The 16,188-nt window shown below is 34.6% G+C and overlaps 3 protein-coding genes across 7 annotated transcripts; 2 read left to right on the top strand and 1 right to left on the bottom strand.

Moving 5' to 3' along the window:
* The first annotated feature begins 3,842 nt into the window (after nt 1–3,842).
* Nucleotides 3,843–10,919, top strand: LOC116849802 (serine/arginine-rich splicing factor 2). 2 transcript variants are annotated; one of them, XR_004379204.1, is made up of 5 exons: nt 3,843–4,200; nt 4,571–4,714; nt 5,501–5,698; nt 6,107–6,203; nt 8,710–10,919. XR_004379204.1 is itself a non-coding variant. In XM_032827350.1 (4 exons), exons 1-4 carry the CDS (start codon nt 4,019–4,021, stop codon nt 6,111–6,113), a joined length of 531 nt encoding a protein of 176 aa, XP_032683241.1. In that variant the 5' UTR covers nt 3,843–4,018; the 3' UTR covers nt 6,114–7,487. The 2 variants fall into 2 exon arrangements, 1 of the variants encoding a protein (XP_032683241.1); XM_032827350.1 differs by lacking the exon at nt 8,710–10,919 and having other exon boundaries at nt 6,107–7,487.
* LOC116849801 (lysophospholipid acyltransferase 7) lies at nt 10,884–14,482 on the bottom strand. The gene is made up of 6 exons (XM_032827349.1): nt 14,274–14,482; nt 13,676–13,947; nt 13,467–13,618; nt 13,110–13,318; nt 12,284–12,605; nt 10,884–11,905 (listed from the first exon to the last, which is right to left on the bottom strand). Exons 1-6 carry the CDS (start codon nt 14,480–14,482, stop codon nt 11,684–11,686), a joined length of 1,386 nt encoding a protein of 461 aa, XP_032683240.1. The 3' UTR covers nt 10,884–11,683.
* Nucleotides 14,385–16,012, top strand: LOC116849803 (protein FAM136A-like). Of its 4 annotated transcripts, none has more exons than XM_032827352.1 (4): nt 14,385–14,532; nt 14,930–15,052; nt 15,203–15,343; nt 15,615–16,012. In XM_032827352.1, the coding sequence occupies exons 2-4, from the start codon at nt 14,966–14,968 to the stop codon at nt 15,813–15,815; spliced, it is 429 nt and encodes a 142-aa protein (XP_032683243.1). In that variant the 5' UTR covers nt 14,385–14,532; nt 14,930–14,965; the 3' UTR covers nt 15,816–16,012. The 4 variants fall into 4 exon arrangements, with proteins under 4 accessions (XP_032683243.1, XP_032683245.1, XP_032683244.1 ...); XM_032827354.1 differs by having other exon boundaries at nt 14,393–14,532; nt 14,935–15,052; XM_032827353.1 differs by having other exon boundaries at nt 14,415–14,560.
* The last annotated feature ends 176 nt before the right edge of the window (nt 16,013–16,188 follow it).

The raw sequence follows: 16,188 nt of genomic DNA on the forward strand, positions 1-16,188 counted from the left end.
GTCCTTGCTTTTGAATCATTTCTAATACTTTCAAACGTTTCGAAACTGTTGTGTGATCAACTCCTAATGATTCTGCAAGTTCAGTTAGCGTTTGACATGAGTTTTCATGAAGTAATGCCTCCAATTCTTCGTTTTCAAACTTTTTCGGTGCACCAGAGCGTTCTTTATCTTCAACATCAAAATCATTATTTTTGAAGCGTCTAAACCAATGTTGTTTCCGACAGAGCATGGTCGCCGTAAGTCTCAACAAGAATTCTGTGTGTTTCAGTTGCAGATTTTTTTTTAACAAAGTAGTGCAGTAAAATTCCGCGCTAATACTCTTTTTTTGGCACGAAACTCGACATGTTTAACACTATGAAGAAAAAAGTTGTTTACACTTCGGCGAAAAACACACTGAATTTCAAGCTTGCTTATAGTATGGAGCGGTGCATTTGGACACAGCCAATCACAGCACCGTGTGATTAGAGACATTTGTAGGGTCCCTTGGTATGATGTCACCGCGTCGATTTTTTATAGATTGTAAAAATATAAATATTCTTTTTATATAAAAATATAAGTTTGTAAATAATTATAGATTACACATATGAACATACACATATACAAGCACACATATTTATATGTATCTATATATAAATGCATAAATGTTCTTAATATATTTTAAAATTAGTATGTTTAAAATGTTAATTTGACAGATTTTATACTGTTCTTATTTTGTTATGTACGAAATTATAACATAAATCCAATATTATTATAGGTTAATGTTTGCTACACATGAGATTACTAATACTTCTTTTCATTAATTTAATATCAGTAAAAGTGTTACAGATCATTTATTCATATATTGATATATAAGAAAAATGATAAGCGCTAATCATTAGAATAATAATTATGTACCTACCGACTTTTATCTTTTTATTTCTCTTGAGGACAAAGTATCACCTCACGTCGCTATGAAGCTAATCCGATTACTGCTGCCCTTATAGAAATATCATACTAAGAATCATTGATAATTACTTATTATCTAATATTTTTAATACTGAAAATAAGTAATTATCAATGATTCTTAGTATGATATTTCTATAAGAGTGAGACAGCTTTTACTAAAATCTGATTAAGCTAGGGAATTTTTTGAAATGGGCGGTGTGTTCAAAAAGTAAGGTGACTTTTCAAATTTCGCGTGCAACGTACATTCGATTTTCGATTTTTTTTGTTTTGTTGTGTTGGTACACATGTCCCGAACATATGTTTACAGTTTCAACTATATTGCATAACATACGATGGCAACACCTGCTGAGTAATGGCGTTGGGGCATGAGTCGTGGATGCGCCTCTAGCCAAATATTGAAGGAAGGAAGGAAGGAACTATATAGCATATTTAGTTTGTTTTTGACAGATACAAAGGTTAGACGTGTTTGGTGTGCTCGGCGATTTTCTGCTATCAAAAAAAATGGATCAAAGAATTTGCATCAAATTTTGTGTAAAAAATGGAATTAAGTGCTCCAAAACACTTGAAATGTTGACGGTGGCATACGGTGAGTCTGCTCTGAGTAAAAAAAATGTTTATAAGTGGTACAAGCTCTTCCAAGATGGCCGAGAAGATACCAATGGCCGCGTTCAGTAGAACAAGTGATCAGTAAGCGCTCAAGGAGCTCTTGTATATGATTTGGCATATTCTTTTAGATCTCCAACTATACTCCAATCAGATGCAAGAGCTCACTGAGCGCTTACTGATCACTTGTTCTACTGAACGCGGCCAATGACGAACCTCGCTCTGGACGTCCCAGCACGTCAACAACGGATGAAAACGTTGAAGCAGTGAAGAAAATTGTTTTGGAAAATCATCGAATCACTATTAGAGAAGTTGCTAAGGATGTTGGCATATCGGTTGGCTCGTGCCATGCAATTTTTTCGGATGTTTTGGGCGTGAGACGTGTGTCAGCGAAGTTTGTTCCGAAACTGCTTAATTTTGACCAGAAGAACCGTCGCATGAGCATCGCTCAGGAGCTGTTGAATGACGTCAATGATGATCCTGATTTGCTCCAAAGGGTCATAACTGGTGACGAATCATGAGTATATGGTTATGACGTCGAAACCAAAACCCAATCGTTCCAATGGAAGAACCCAGGAGAGCCAAGACGGAAAAAAGCACGCCAAGTTCGATCAAATGTCAAGGTTTTGCTCACTGTTTTCTTTGATTACCGTGGCGTAGTGCATCTTACCACAAGGTCGTACGGTCAATAAGGAGTATTACCTTGAAGTTATGCGCCGTTTGCAAGAAGCAATACGAAAAAAACGTCCGGAATTGTGAAAAAACAATTCATGGCTTTTGCATCACGATAATGCACCTGCTCACTCATCGTTGCTTGTGAGAGATTTTTTGGCCAAAAACAACACCACAATCATGTCTCAGCCACCATATTCACCGGATTTGGCCCCCTGCGACTTTTTCCTGTTCCCAGAACTGAAGAGACCTATGAAAGGACGGAGATTTGCAACGATTGAGGAGATAAAGACTGTATCGTCCTTATAGAAATATCATACTAAGAATCATTGATAATTACTTATTTTCAGTATTAAAAATACTATATAATAAGTAATTATCAATGATTCTTAGTATGATATTTCTATAAGGGCGTTGGAAGAGCTCAAGGCTATACCAAAAAGTGCTTATCAGAAGTGCTTCGAGGATTGGAAAAAGCGTTGGCACAAGTGTATTATATCTGAGGGGGATTACTTTGAAAGGGACAACCTGAATATTGATGAATAAATAAATATTTTTTCATAAAAATATAAAGTCACCTTACTTTTTGAACACACCTATATCAGCTTAATTATACCGTTGTTTATATATATATCGTCGATATTAAGATTATCTAATAGAAAATTACTATTTAGTACGCGTATCAAGTGCACGATGTAAACCAGGCCACTGTTAATTATTATATATATACTATACGCTATACTACCCTAACTCTACTCTATGCTGCGTTCGGAAACACACACTGTGTGCACACTACTAGACAATAGCCGTTGGAGTGAGCGAAATACAAGAGTGAGATAAAAAAAGAGGGAGAGTACTCGAGTAACGTTTTCGAACGCAGCCTATTCGATTTATCGGGCAACATTGAGTTGTCATAAATCATGAAAATACTAGATGCTTGTGCTTATCATATTTCTCGGCCCTAGTGAAACTAACTCGTACTAACTCCAACTTGAAATATCGTAAACACCGTGTATCTCGAAGCAGGGCAGCGATCACGTAACTTCGAGTGAATCTTTCCATTTTTCACGTTTCCGCCCTAGTTTCAAATATTCTAGTGAATTTGTTCACTTTTGTCATTTTCATTCCGTTTTAAGACAGGCTGCGTTCCGAAATTCATTGCCAGTGCTGAAATTCTATAGTATACGTAACATGAACTATAGATTTTCAGTACTGGCAGTAAATTTCGGAACACAGCCACAATCGACTCCTGGGGATCGATTGTATATCTCGAAATGGAGTAAAAATTACAAAAGTGAGTAAATGCACTAGGCATTGACCAATGAAGTTACAAATATTCTAGTAAATTTGCTCACTTTTGTCATTTTCACTCCGTTTTAAGATACACAATCGACCTTCTGTTTTAAACGAATGTGTAGTAACTTGCAATGATGAAATTTCCTGCATCAACTGGTTTTCTTGATTTTGAATGATTACAGAAGTATCATATACTACGAATTTTGCAATTTATATACGTAATTTATATACATAGATACGCATATACGTGGCATAATGGGTCAGAGAGTCGATGATTGATCAATTTAAACTTTCGTTTGACTAATTCAACCGGTACGTAGTACGCGGCTCTTCATGTCGCCATGTAGTCTGTGTAGTCGGGCGTCCGCCATTAACGCAATTTCCATTCGCCATCTTCTCTTTCCCGCTTTGCTCCGGCTTACGTGTAGTTTGCGTGATTACCTTGCAATTCGTCACGGAGTTCCGTACTTTCTGCTTTTCACGACGAGAATAACGAGGCGCCATGAGCTACGGCAGGCCACCGCCTCGCATCGACGGTATGGTTTCTCTGAAAGTCGACAATCTAACGTATCGAACGACGCCGGAAGATTTGAGGCGGGTGTTCGAGAGATGCGGCGAGGTCGGCGACATTTACATCCCCCGGGATCGCTTTACGCGCGAGAGTCGTGGCTTCGCGTTTGTCAGGTAAGCGTCAATATTTCTCGTCATCTTGCTCGTCATCGACTCGCCTGAGACAAACCCTTGCGCGTATACGCCGATGACGCTGACGTCATGACAATCTGGAGCGCACTACGTATTGCCATGCTTGTGCGTCATTTTTCCGTTTCTCAGAAACACACTTTTTATCGCCATTTCTTCGTTCCTCTTAGGAACATTTTTTTTGCAATTTCCATTACGTGTTCTAAATTTCTCATTCTATCTTATATATGTGAAACAAGATGAATAATTGATTCAGGAAAAAGTACAGCATGTGTCGCAAGCAATTGATAATTTCAATTCTAGAGATATTGTTATATACAGATCAAGTAATTTAGTCTTTATATTCCATTCACAGATTTTACGACAAGCGCGATGCTGAAGATGCATTGGATGCTATGGATGGAAGACTGTTAGATGGGAGGGAACTGAGAGTTCAAATGGCACGTTATGGTCGTCCTACGTCGCCGCATCGAAGTCGTGGAAGTCGTCGGCGCGGAAGGTATATTTCGCAATCTCTATATTTCATTTTCCTTTGCTGTAGTTACTAGTTACTAGTTATGGTTTTAGTTAGCATAGCTTAAGATTAGTTAATTAGTAAAGATAGACAAAGCAAATAATTGCTTAACTCTACAATGAGTTTATTGTTTCACTCTATAATGAGTTAGTGTTAATGACTTAATATTACAGTGTTTAGAAACAGGTAAATTGAGTTAAATTAAGCAAAATAGCTATTTTTCAAGTAATCATGAAAATGTTTGTTATGAATTAAAAACCATTAAAAAATTAAATGTATTTTGTTAATGGTCTTAAGAGAAAAGAGAGAAAATTAATAAATTTGAATCTTACAGGTCTTTTTCAAATTATGTTAGAATTAATAAATTAATAACTAAAGAAATTATTAATTAATCCTAGCTAAATCTAAGAACGCATACCAATCAGTTTCACAAATTTTACAACAGTTGCAAAGCAGCTTTCTCTGCTGAACACAGCCATTACTTCACCTCTTTCTACCTGTGAGCTGGTATTCGAATGGTATTTGAATGGTGAGTGAGGTATCCACGGATGGTAAACGCCATCAATACAGCTCGTCTGCGGCATCTCCACTGACGGCCTACGCGGCATTGAACGTGTTAATAACTCGCACATTTGCGTTTGGAAAGTAGCAGAGGACTCGCTCAGTTTGATCAAATCTATCTGGCTTGAATGTTGCAGCATCCATTCGTCAACACTGTATCAGTATAAGAAAAAATAGTAATATTTCAGACGTTCTTGTACATGTTTACAGATCACGAAGCAGAAGCAGAGATCGACGTCGCTCTCGATCACGATCTCGTAGTAGGTCGCGTAGTCGTGATAGAGATCGTAGGCGCTCGTACAGTCGCAGCCGTAGTCGCTCTCGTTCTGATAGCAAGAGCTCGCGTGGAAAGTCACGCTCTCGCAGCAAATCTCAGGACAGGCAAAAAGACAGCCGTTCCAAGTCAAGGTAAAAAAACTTTAATTTTAATTATTGTAAAAGGCAAATTCTGCGAGTTATCGAGTGTTCTTTCCCCATAAATTCGTAATATCGCAGTTTTTAAAGATCTGTACTCAAAGTTTTAATAACTCTGGCTTCAAAAAATCTCTATACGATTGGTGAAAACGCGTATTGAATAAGTAAAGCGGTAATCTCGCGGATTCGTTAATGTACAACGTATACAACACAGCGAAAATTCGACTTCTCTTACAATTAATTTTATGCTGTACATATGAAACATAATTAAAATAAATAATTGCATCAGAAGCATACACATGTATAGCATCCATGTAGCAATTAATCCTTTTGTTTTCTACGTGATAAGCGATTAACTTGGACAGTTTATTACAGCCGATCGATTTTACCGTATAATTTCAGGGACTGAAATTGTCGACAGAGTGTGTAACAGGATAAGAATGAGAGTGCGTGAGCGTCCAACGAGAATGCCGAACAATCTATGTTGAGATTGAAAAAGGTATTCCATCACACTCTATAGCAACACTGTCGCACGCTTCTTCACGTTCTTCTATATCATTTAAATACATACATACATATTATATACATACATATATTTGAATTAATATTACGCGTCTTCCTCCTGTTTCGGAGGCCGATTAGTTTCTCAATAACACATATATTCTTTTCCTGCGTGCTTCCCTTAATTCGCGTTAATAACATTTCTGTTGTGCAACAATTGAATTAATGTTGTTTCTGTCTTACAATTGAGATGAATTCTTTAAAATCTTGTTCTATATGATCTATCTTTAGATCGCATTTCATGTATGCAATTCTTGTTGATAATTATGACGATATTTGTGTATTAATGAGATCGTCAAAGTGACATGTACCATTCACATATATTTTTCATCGATTAGAAAATATTACGAGATGAAAGTATATAAATAGATTTCCCCACTATGTTTTATTCTTCTATTTTCTAAACACATCAGTTGTCTGACGCGCATTGCTACGCTGATAAAACTTGGTACACACTTGCAAACATTGATGACAAACATTGACCACAAAGAAAATTTATTCGAAAATTCTACGTATACATTTTATAAAAAGTAGAAAACAAGTAAGAAATTATAAGCAATATGGGCCTCTGCACTAGGAGCTCTATTACACAGATATTTTTTGTTAAAGTTATTAGAACTTTGAATTATAATCTTTGAAATTCACATTTTATCTAATTCATAGATTCAATGCATCTTAGTTTGCGAAGAGAAATAGTGTGAAGTCAAGTAACATTTCAAAAGATTATTAGTCTATTTGATATTTGCGTTTTGAATTGAGTACTGTGTAGTAAAAAATTAGTTTATGGTTTATCCAAACCAATTTGTCATCATGTTTTATTCGATAAATTGATTATTTTCAACCGCAACGCGATAAGACTACTAATTAAAAATCTTTCATATCTTGATGTTAAGAAGCAACAATGAATAAAACAGTAGTCGCTGTGTAAGAGTAATATGATATACAAGTATATTGCGCACTTAACAGCAATATAAGAAGATTATTTTAATAACATTCTCTTAGTTTGTCAATCGAAAATGTTTGTCGACAATGTGTCCAGATGTGTGTATTGAGTTGAAGGGAAGCCCTTTATCCTCCCTGAGAATGAAAATTCGAAGTTTTAGGTTTTTTCTCACGCACGACAATACATTTCTAGAGATAAGTTTGCGTTGATAGGCAATCGCTCATGTAAGTCCGCACACCGTAGATTCATTTGTAATAAAGCGCAGTGAGTTGCAGAAGACAGAGCTGTATACGTACCCTTGTTTTCCTTTGTGGATTTTAATGTGTAACGGTCGATCCACCTCTAGGTTTTGCGTCTATACATATTATATATATATATAGTATTACATAACATAAAATAAAAATTTTATATATGCACATATATATATATAAAATTTTTATATATACATGTTACATTGTTGCATATGAAATGTCGACTTGATTATTACTTTATTGAAGTGTATCTGCTGAGATTGATATTTTTGCCAAAAAATATATTACCAGAAAACAAATCTTCTCTAACAAATTACGCAATATAGTTCTTTATTTTATTAGAGAGAGGAATGTTCGTGCAAACTCTTAATTACCTTAGATATACTAATAAATTACGAAGTAATTAAGTTTTAATTGAAATGAACAGCGTTTTTTTTACTAGGCTCAGCTTTTTCAGGTGATATATAAGAAGAAATGCATTCTGTGTTTGGCATATATGTGTTTTACGAAAATCGTAATAATGTATAAGCGAGAGATGATTTAACGTCACTAATGTTTCCGACATTTTATATTCAACGAAAGTATATATCTGTATATTGTTCTAATTATTACATATATAGTACTATTATGTGAAAATATATAATCGCTAGCGATCGGCTGGCTCTTGGGATTGTTGCATCTTTTGGAAATCTAGGAGGCACGAAGCTTGTAGATCCTTGGATTCGGGGGTGGTTTACTGTGAGGTATCGGATTAGTCTCTCGCGGAGAATTCAATCGCGTGTATTTGATATAACTGTTACAGTCAAAATGTGTATATGACTTACTTTATTTTTACAGCAATTTGCACACTAACGTCAGCTATTAAAATATTGCACGATGATAGTGTTTATTTAGAATAAATAGAATTACTTATTATATCAAATAGGTATATCATATAAAAATAGGAAATTCTCGATAAAGAGGGCGTATGTAAACTTGGTAATAATGACAAAACCACGAATTGTTACAAATATTATATCTGTCTCTGGAGGATATTCGCGTTCTATAATATTTGACAATCTAGCTGATATTGGACATTTTGACTGCAACACATCCCTCGTGTTTCTATCGGTTAATTTTCACTTATACCTACAGTCCCAAAAAGCAAAAAGCTTTTGCAAAATAAAGTAAAGAAAATTACTACTCCTCTCACACACGGATGCGACTTGTATATTCTCTGATGACTAAGTTCTGATTTTATGGTGCCACAGGCGGTGGAAAGGAGTGGCGTGACGCGTGTAGCAGATGATGGGGTAGCTGAGAGTAAGCAGTATACGGAGTAGCAGGGGGCTGTAAGCAGTTCGCAGTAGCGAGAGAGAGAGCGCTGTTGATGGTGCGGTGCGGTACGGTGCGATGCGGCGCGGTGCGGTGCGGTCCGGTCCGTTCCGGTCTGATGGTCTGGTGATCCGGTGATTTGTGGAAGGCGGGTTTGCGAGAGGTCAGGGCGAAAGAGAGTGAACGTGCGAGCAAGAGGGAGAGAGAGAAAGAAAGAGAGAATGGGGGAGTGAGAGATTTGAAAGAGGGAATAGAAGCCAAATGATCATCTGCAAGCTATATAAAAACAAAATGTGATTTTGTTGCTGGCTTGTTCGGACGACGTCCGGAGCGCAACATCGGGTTCTAGCATCACGCGACAGGCCATCACCAGACCAGACCTCGCGAACAGAGGTGCCTGATTCATAAAACATCGTAATCATCGATCGAGCATCGGTAAACGCAGTCACACGACACGGTAAACTATAGTAGACCATAGCACTCACATCATTGTGCCCTGAGAGTGGCAGCTCTACAGATAGTAGCCTTTGGTCTAGCTTATGAGATCTTGGTAAACGCGAATCTACTAAATATAGGAAAGTTTGGCTAATCGGTCGAGTATTTTAGATAAGACCTCCATATTCTCTTGAAATTGAATATATAAGAAACTTTCATATTTCTTAGGAACTAAGTACGAAATATTATATTATCGAAGTATCTTTTTCTCAACGCGATTTGTTAAAAGCTGCTTAATTTTCACTGTCGTACAACTATAAATTTTAATTAGAGTCACTGGTGTCTTAAAAAAATTTTACCTCAATTGATTCTTAGCTTATTGTTAGATTATCTTTCCACTATAGAGCTGCCTTCGACAGTGCTTGTCGCGTGTCATTCATGAGCCATCTTTTATTTCATTCTCGTCATACATGCATACACACAACATATACATATATATATTGAATACGGTTATTATAGAAAATGTCTCATTTATTTTGATTATTTAAAGTTATCTTGATTTAATGTTAAAATATTTTTTTATTTCAAAGTAATTTTTAAAGATAAAACGTTAAATGGAGCAACGGATTGGAGAATAGGATTTGGATGACATGAAAATCACTATCTTAATATCTAAATCTTAATATGCGATATATATTATCCACGTGAAACCGTATAATTATAGTTCCCGTTTTATATCGAAAGCACCGCGGACAGTGTGAAATGATACATATACTTTATATATATTTTAGTTAACTTTTGCATTTTCACATCATTGGTTGTTTCGCAGTTCACTCTTTGATTTTCTTGAAATTTAATAAAAATATCTCAAATGAATATATGCGGCAGGATTTTAGATGTTTCACAAAATAGTCTTTGCTAACGTTTATAGATATTTCATTTTTACTCTATATTGTAAATTCATTAATTTAAAAAATTTATGGGTCAAATAAATTTGATCTTATTAAGATATTTAATCAAGTAAAATTAAAAATTTCTCTTTTAAACATTATTTTGATTAAAAAACATTTCACTAAATTTTCCATTAAAATTTCATTTATTTTGACTACACCCATTAAAAATTCCATTATGCTCATTTGAGAATATTTTCACTCGATTTCATGAAAATCGGAGAAGGGACATTTTCGGAACTACCCTCACATTTTTTAATCATAAATAATCATATGTTCTTGATTTATCGCGTGTATTAGCAAATGCTACAAGTAATACCGATAATATTAGGAGAGTTGAGTTCAGAAAGGTTTAAAATGCATGTAGGTGGAATTTTCAAGCGTTCGAATGGAATTGATGTACTGAGTTAACACATGAGATGACGATGCTATTGCATTATTTCTCAGTCCCGAGCAATCGCTACACATCACGTATCTGCGAAAGATTTAATGCTCGCGACGGCGTCACACCGACCGAAGAGATTTGAAGGGGATGTGTTTTGTATGAAGCTTTCTCTCCAAATATTTTACCATGTCTTTCTTTCAGGTCTAAAAAATGTGAATCTGCTTACGGGGCTATGTAAGTATTTATATGTGAGATATTTTAAAAGTGACATGAAACATTTCATCGTATCGAAACGACAATGAATTGTGGAGATGTGCAAAGATTAATAAAAAGTCTGGTGTTAGGTAAACAAATATACTTTTATTGCTCTTCTTGATTATCGTCCATAAATGTATCCTCGTTTACGTTTACACATTCTTAAGATACAGGCGATATTTGACCCACTCTTTGGGTAAGAAAGTCACAGTCAGACAACATGAATGTCTAAAATATGCCGTAAAGTTGTTTAAGAGACTTCTCAACAAAAAATGGAACACTCGTGTTGTCTGGGAGCTTTTTTTTTTAGAGAGCATATAGAATATTCAACTAACAAGTGGCACTCAAATTTGTACTAGTAATATATATAAATATTTGGTATACTCCAGATATCCCAATATACCGATACCACGTAAAAAAGAAATGTTAACAATGACTAATTACTACTTTTTGATTATACGCTTATATCAAAACTACGCGGAAGATTGTAAGTTTCTTTTGTCTTTACAACGCATTTCTTAATGATTTGAAGCAGGAATTCCCAAACTCGGCTCTTTTATCTTTCAATATTTTACACACGATATTCTCAAATGCGGCACGAGTGAGTCCCGTGTTCGTCACATTACGTGACTTGGGTTTGTCACTGCATTTAAACAAAGTTTAACTATAGTGACTTGGTTTAGACTATAACCTTTTTATCTTATATGTGACTTATGTGATATTATGACGCAGGAGGTGAAACTCTTCTATAGTTCTCCTAATATAGAAATTAATATCGTGAAACTTGAACGTAATGATTATAAGTTAAAAAAAAAGTAAAATTGTTAGTAATAGGAATCCCTGTTTTAAAAACAACAGAATTTCGCGAGGAAGAACAAAAAGAAGTTACTTGCTCTTATCGTCTTCGCTTAGACGCCGTTTCAAAAAGAAAATCTTTAAAACTCTTACAAACAAATACAATAAAAGTCCTAAGATGTGCCCGGAAAAATGCAAACTTCTGTAAAAGTGTATTACTTCTTGAAGATGTAGCAATTGAAACGGCACACCAAGATACGCCATGCACGTGAGTTTCGCCCACCATAGGAACAATCCCCAAGCCTTTTTACCCTATATTCAATTACAAAAACGTTGTTATCACATATATTTAAACTGCATCCGAGAATATCGCTCCGAAAAGAATTTTGCCGATTTATCAGCCGTTTTCAAATAATTATAAATTCACAGTATATTTTTTAATAAAAACGACGCTTTATTGGTCAATAATTCGACATTTTTAATTACGAACTGTTTATGATGAAACGCTATTTGAGATAAACAGAATATCTTCAAATAGAGGACAAATTCTTCTCGAAGCGATATGAATTAAACTTATATGTAAATATAAATTTTTGCACGTGAAAATTCACAAAATTAAAAAAAATTATTTATTATAACTGAGCTAATTATAACTTAGTTTATATATAATTTAATTATAAATTTACTTACGAGTCCATTTGGATCACACTGATTATAGAACTTTGTGCTGATATCCTCAAAAGGTAAATAGAGCACAATTTGCAAGATGCAAATATAGTAACCTGCTGCATAGCCATGCCATAGAGCGGAGAGAAGCATTGTGACCATAGTTCTCAACCCTTTATGGGGAAATCTCTTGTAAACACATATGGCCATCCAATATTGTATACACGTGTTCCACATTTTCATTGTTTGCCTAACGAATGGAGTAGTCTCCACTTCCCACACGTTCATGTTATGCACAGTCTCGAAGTCTTGCTCCAGATCCTTCAGTTTTTCTTCATTTACTGACCTAGTAAGTGATTTCTAAATTCATTATTTCAATATGATTTTATTCAATATGACAATGCCATAGTATACTTTTTTGAGTGATCATCATGAAATTTCTTGTATAGATATCTGAATGATCGCGCAAGAAAGTTTTCTTTTTTATTGTGCAATTTTTAAAACAATAAAAGTGTACGTACAACCATGTTTTTCTACTTGACAACTCTGATTGTCCTACAATTCCTCAGCCTATTGTGTCAATCAATTTGATTATTAAACTGAGAGTAAAGGGGTTTGTTAAATGTGCCTTAAGGAAGGAATAAAAACTAATAAGACCTTTATACAAATTAATAGTCTGTTCTTTTTCGAGAAAATTTCCTGAACTGGCATATGCTGGTGCAATAAATTAGAATGGAACAAAGTATACTTGTTTCACTGTAACTCACTGCACCAGTATACCTCAGTTCTGGAAATTCTTTGAAAAAAAAAAACAGATCTAAGAATGAACACGGAAAATGAGTTGTCTTACAATTTCTCGATTGTTTTGTAATCACGCGGACCTAGACCGGATACAGGCTGGCAGCACACCGGATAAGCTCCTACTCCTGACATCTGACAGACGCATTCAGACAGAGCCATGCCAATAAACATTCTCAGTCGGAAGGTGGCGAATGTTGGATACATATAAAAGAATCTATACATCAAAGAGTGTTCTTCAAATTCCGGCATTTGCGTATACTGAAAGTGTAAAAGATGCATTACTAAAATGACTATTCTACTTCCCTATTTGACTGTCAATAACTTCTCTATATAGCTTGATTATATAAAGTTATATGCTTCAGTATATAATCTCTTTGTATAATGTAAAAATACAAGGGAATATTACATTACTGGGGAACAGATGATCCATTGCTAAGAAGAGCACGATGAATGCTACAATTTGCTTGAGCTTGTAATATGTCAGTGGCCATGGGTCAGCATGCTTGGAAAAAGGCTTGTGCAAAGAATCCCAATATGTTCTGTAGCGGTAATATGGACCTGTAAATATTAGGATATATCAGAAACGTACAACTTGGTCCAGGTTTAGAATCTTACCTGTTAGAACACCCATGTAACCAAAGCTGTAATGTATCACATCCATGAAGCTGATGTTCTTGAGCGCTTCTGAGTTTGCCCCTTGAGTATCATCACTTGGGGCTGTAGCTGCATTATTAATTTCAAATGCTAATCCAGGCAATTTCAATGTAAGTATCATTACAACAAGATTTGTATGAGTCGGTGGACTTGGTAGTCCAAAAAGATTACTCAATCGAAAGATCACCAGCAAGTAGAAAAAGGAGAAAAACAGGCTGACTAGATGGCATTTTCTGAAAAATCATGTTTGCACACTTTAATGTATATTTTAATATATCTTAATAAACATTAATTACAGTGATTATTCTGGTTTTGGAAAAACCTGGACAATTTGAAATTTTATACTTTATTATCTTCAGTGTTTCAGAATTATTTTTATTGAAGTTTCTCTCCATTGAAATATCAATTAAATGTCAAAATAAATTGTCCATAATTTTTTCCTTATCTTCAGCTTACTATCGCTTAACTAGACATACAATGTTCTAAAGTTAACGATCGTAAACTGCGTTGTCATCAACTGTAATTAATATATTCATATTTCGGAGAAATATATTCATACTTCCATGATAAGTTGGTTATAATGATGGCGTTGACGAGAACAGTGATGAGTGGATGGAAAACTGACCATCCTGAAACACAGATCACTAACGCGAAGCCGAGGAGAGTCGCAAGCCATTGTTTTTCACGAGGTCCTTGCACTGCGCGATAGAGAGGCCCAATTGCCACGGAGATTAACAGTAACAATACGTACACGACATCGTTCCACATTTCTCTACGACCAATCGTGAACGAACGAGGAGAGCAACTGATTAAGCAAGGTGATTTATGTCAATTGCAAATTTCAAGGTTTGTTCTATATGAAGACTCGGAATTCTTGTGGATACAATTTAGATTTGCTGCATTTTATTGGTTACAAAGCACCTTCGAGTCAACCTGAGATGATCATATTTTCTTGACGCGTATTCGAGTGTTGATTACGTCTTTCCAATTCTCAAGATGACCTCTTTATAAACTCTATGAGAAAAATGAAACTTGAAATAAGAAGGACGTTCGAAAACGCGCTAAAAATACGGCCCCTGAACCATGAATACCGGTCTAAATTGTCGTGTAAAGATGGTCTAATCTCTTCCAATATAGGTGGCTAAGAGTAGCACATGCGTTTGTCTTATCATCTAGGTTAAATTTAATATTTTACATTAGTATATTTTTGTATAGCACAGATATTTCTTACGGAATAAATAAGACAAAAAAATGGTAGAACAACAAAGAAAACGAGTGGAGGACCACATGACAAAAATAGTCGAGGAAATTGATAAGTCCATTTTACGGAAAATGCAGGTATTTCCAAGTTGGACTTTAAGTTATCAAACTTGACTGAAAAATAAGGATTCTGAATAAAAAAGAAAAAGGAAACAAAGAATAATACTAATGAATTAACGATTTTCATGTCTATTTCATATATAAAGACATTGTTATATTTTATTTTAGAGAGATATGCACAGATGCGCTGCTTCCTGTTGTGAAAATGAAACATACACCATACATAAAGTACATAACTGTGTGGAGAACTGCAGTACCTCTTTGCACAAGGCGCAACAATATGTTCAAGGAGAGTTTGATCGAGTACAGGTAAATAAACATATTCAATTTAGTTATTTACAAGATATAAGTCTTTAATTGTTACAATTGTTGATGATTTATATTTGCAAGATCCTGCCAATAACCTCTCTATATAACACAAATATTGATATATCAAAGAAATATAGTTATGAAAAGACAGTATATTTTATAAATTCAATGTTATATAGATAGTATGTCCTTAAACTTTAACTGTGACTATCTCTTGAAGCAAGTATGTATATTTTCTACATATTTATTGTTACAAATGTTCTGATTTTAGAATCGTTTGCAAAGATGTATAATGGAGTGCAATGATAATATAAAAGACAAGGTGGGTCCAAATCCTACACAGACAGAAGTGGATAGATATGGTGACGAATTTGAGAAATGTGCTACAAAATGTGTAGATTCTTATTGTGAATTATTACCATCCTTAGAAAAGACTATGAAAAAAGTTTTAAGTAAAAACGAATTTGCTTAGCTTAGCTTTTTTAATCAATTTATCAGTTGAATGTTAATTCTGCACACTGTTCACATTTTCCATTAAATATACATGCAAATGTGCCCAGTGTGAGAAGCAGATATTTTGTAAATGTATAAAATGTGTAAATTCAATTTACATATATACAATATATACGCCATGATATTGCATATAATAAAAAGAATGTTAAAAAAACATTTTCTGTGTATCTGTTATATTAATTTTTAACTATTTTCTTTATATTACTTTTTTATAATATGTTATAATATGCAATTGAATTCTCCATTGAAAGAATGGCATTTTAATATCTTACATTTATCTAATTTATATAAATTAAATTAATATAAATAAATTAATAATATAAATTAATTAA

This window comes from Odontomachus brunneus, unplaced genomic scaffold (assembly GCF_010583005.1).
Source record: "Odontomachus brunneus isolate Ranch 3 - 2012 unplaced genomic scaffold, Obru_v1 Obru_scaffold_126, whole genome shotgun sequence".
NCBI lineage: Eukaryota > Metazoa > Arthropoda > Insecta > Hymenoptera > Formicidae > Odontomachus > Odontomachus brunneus.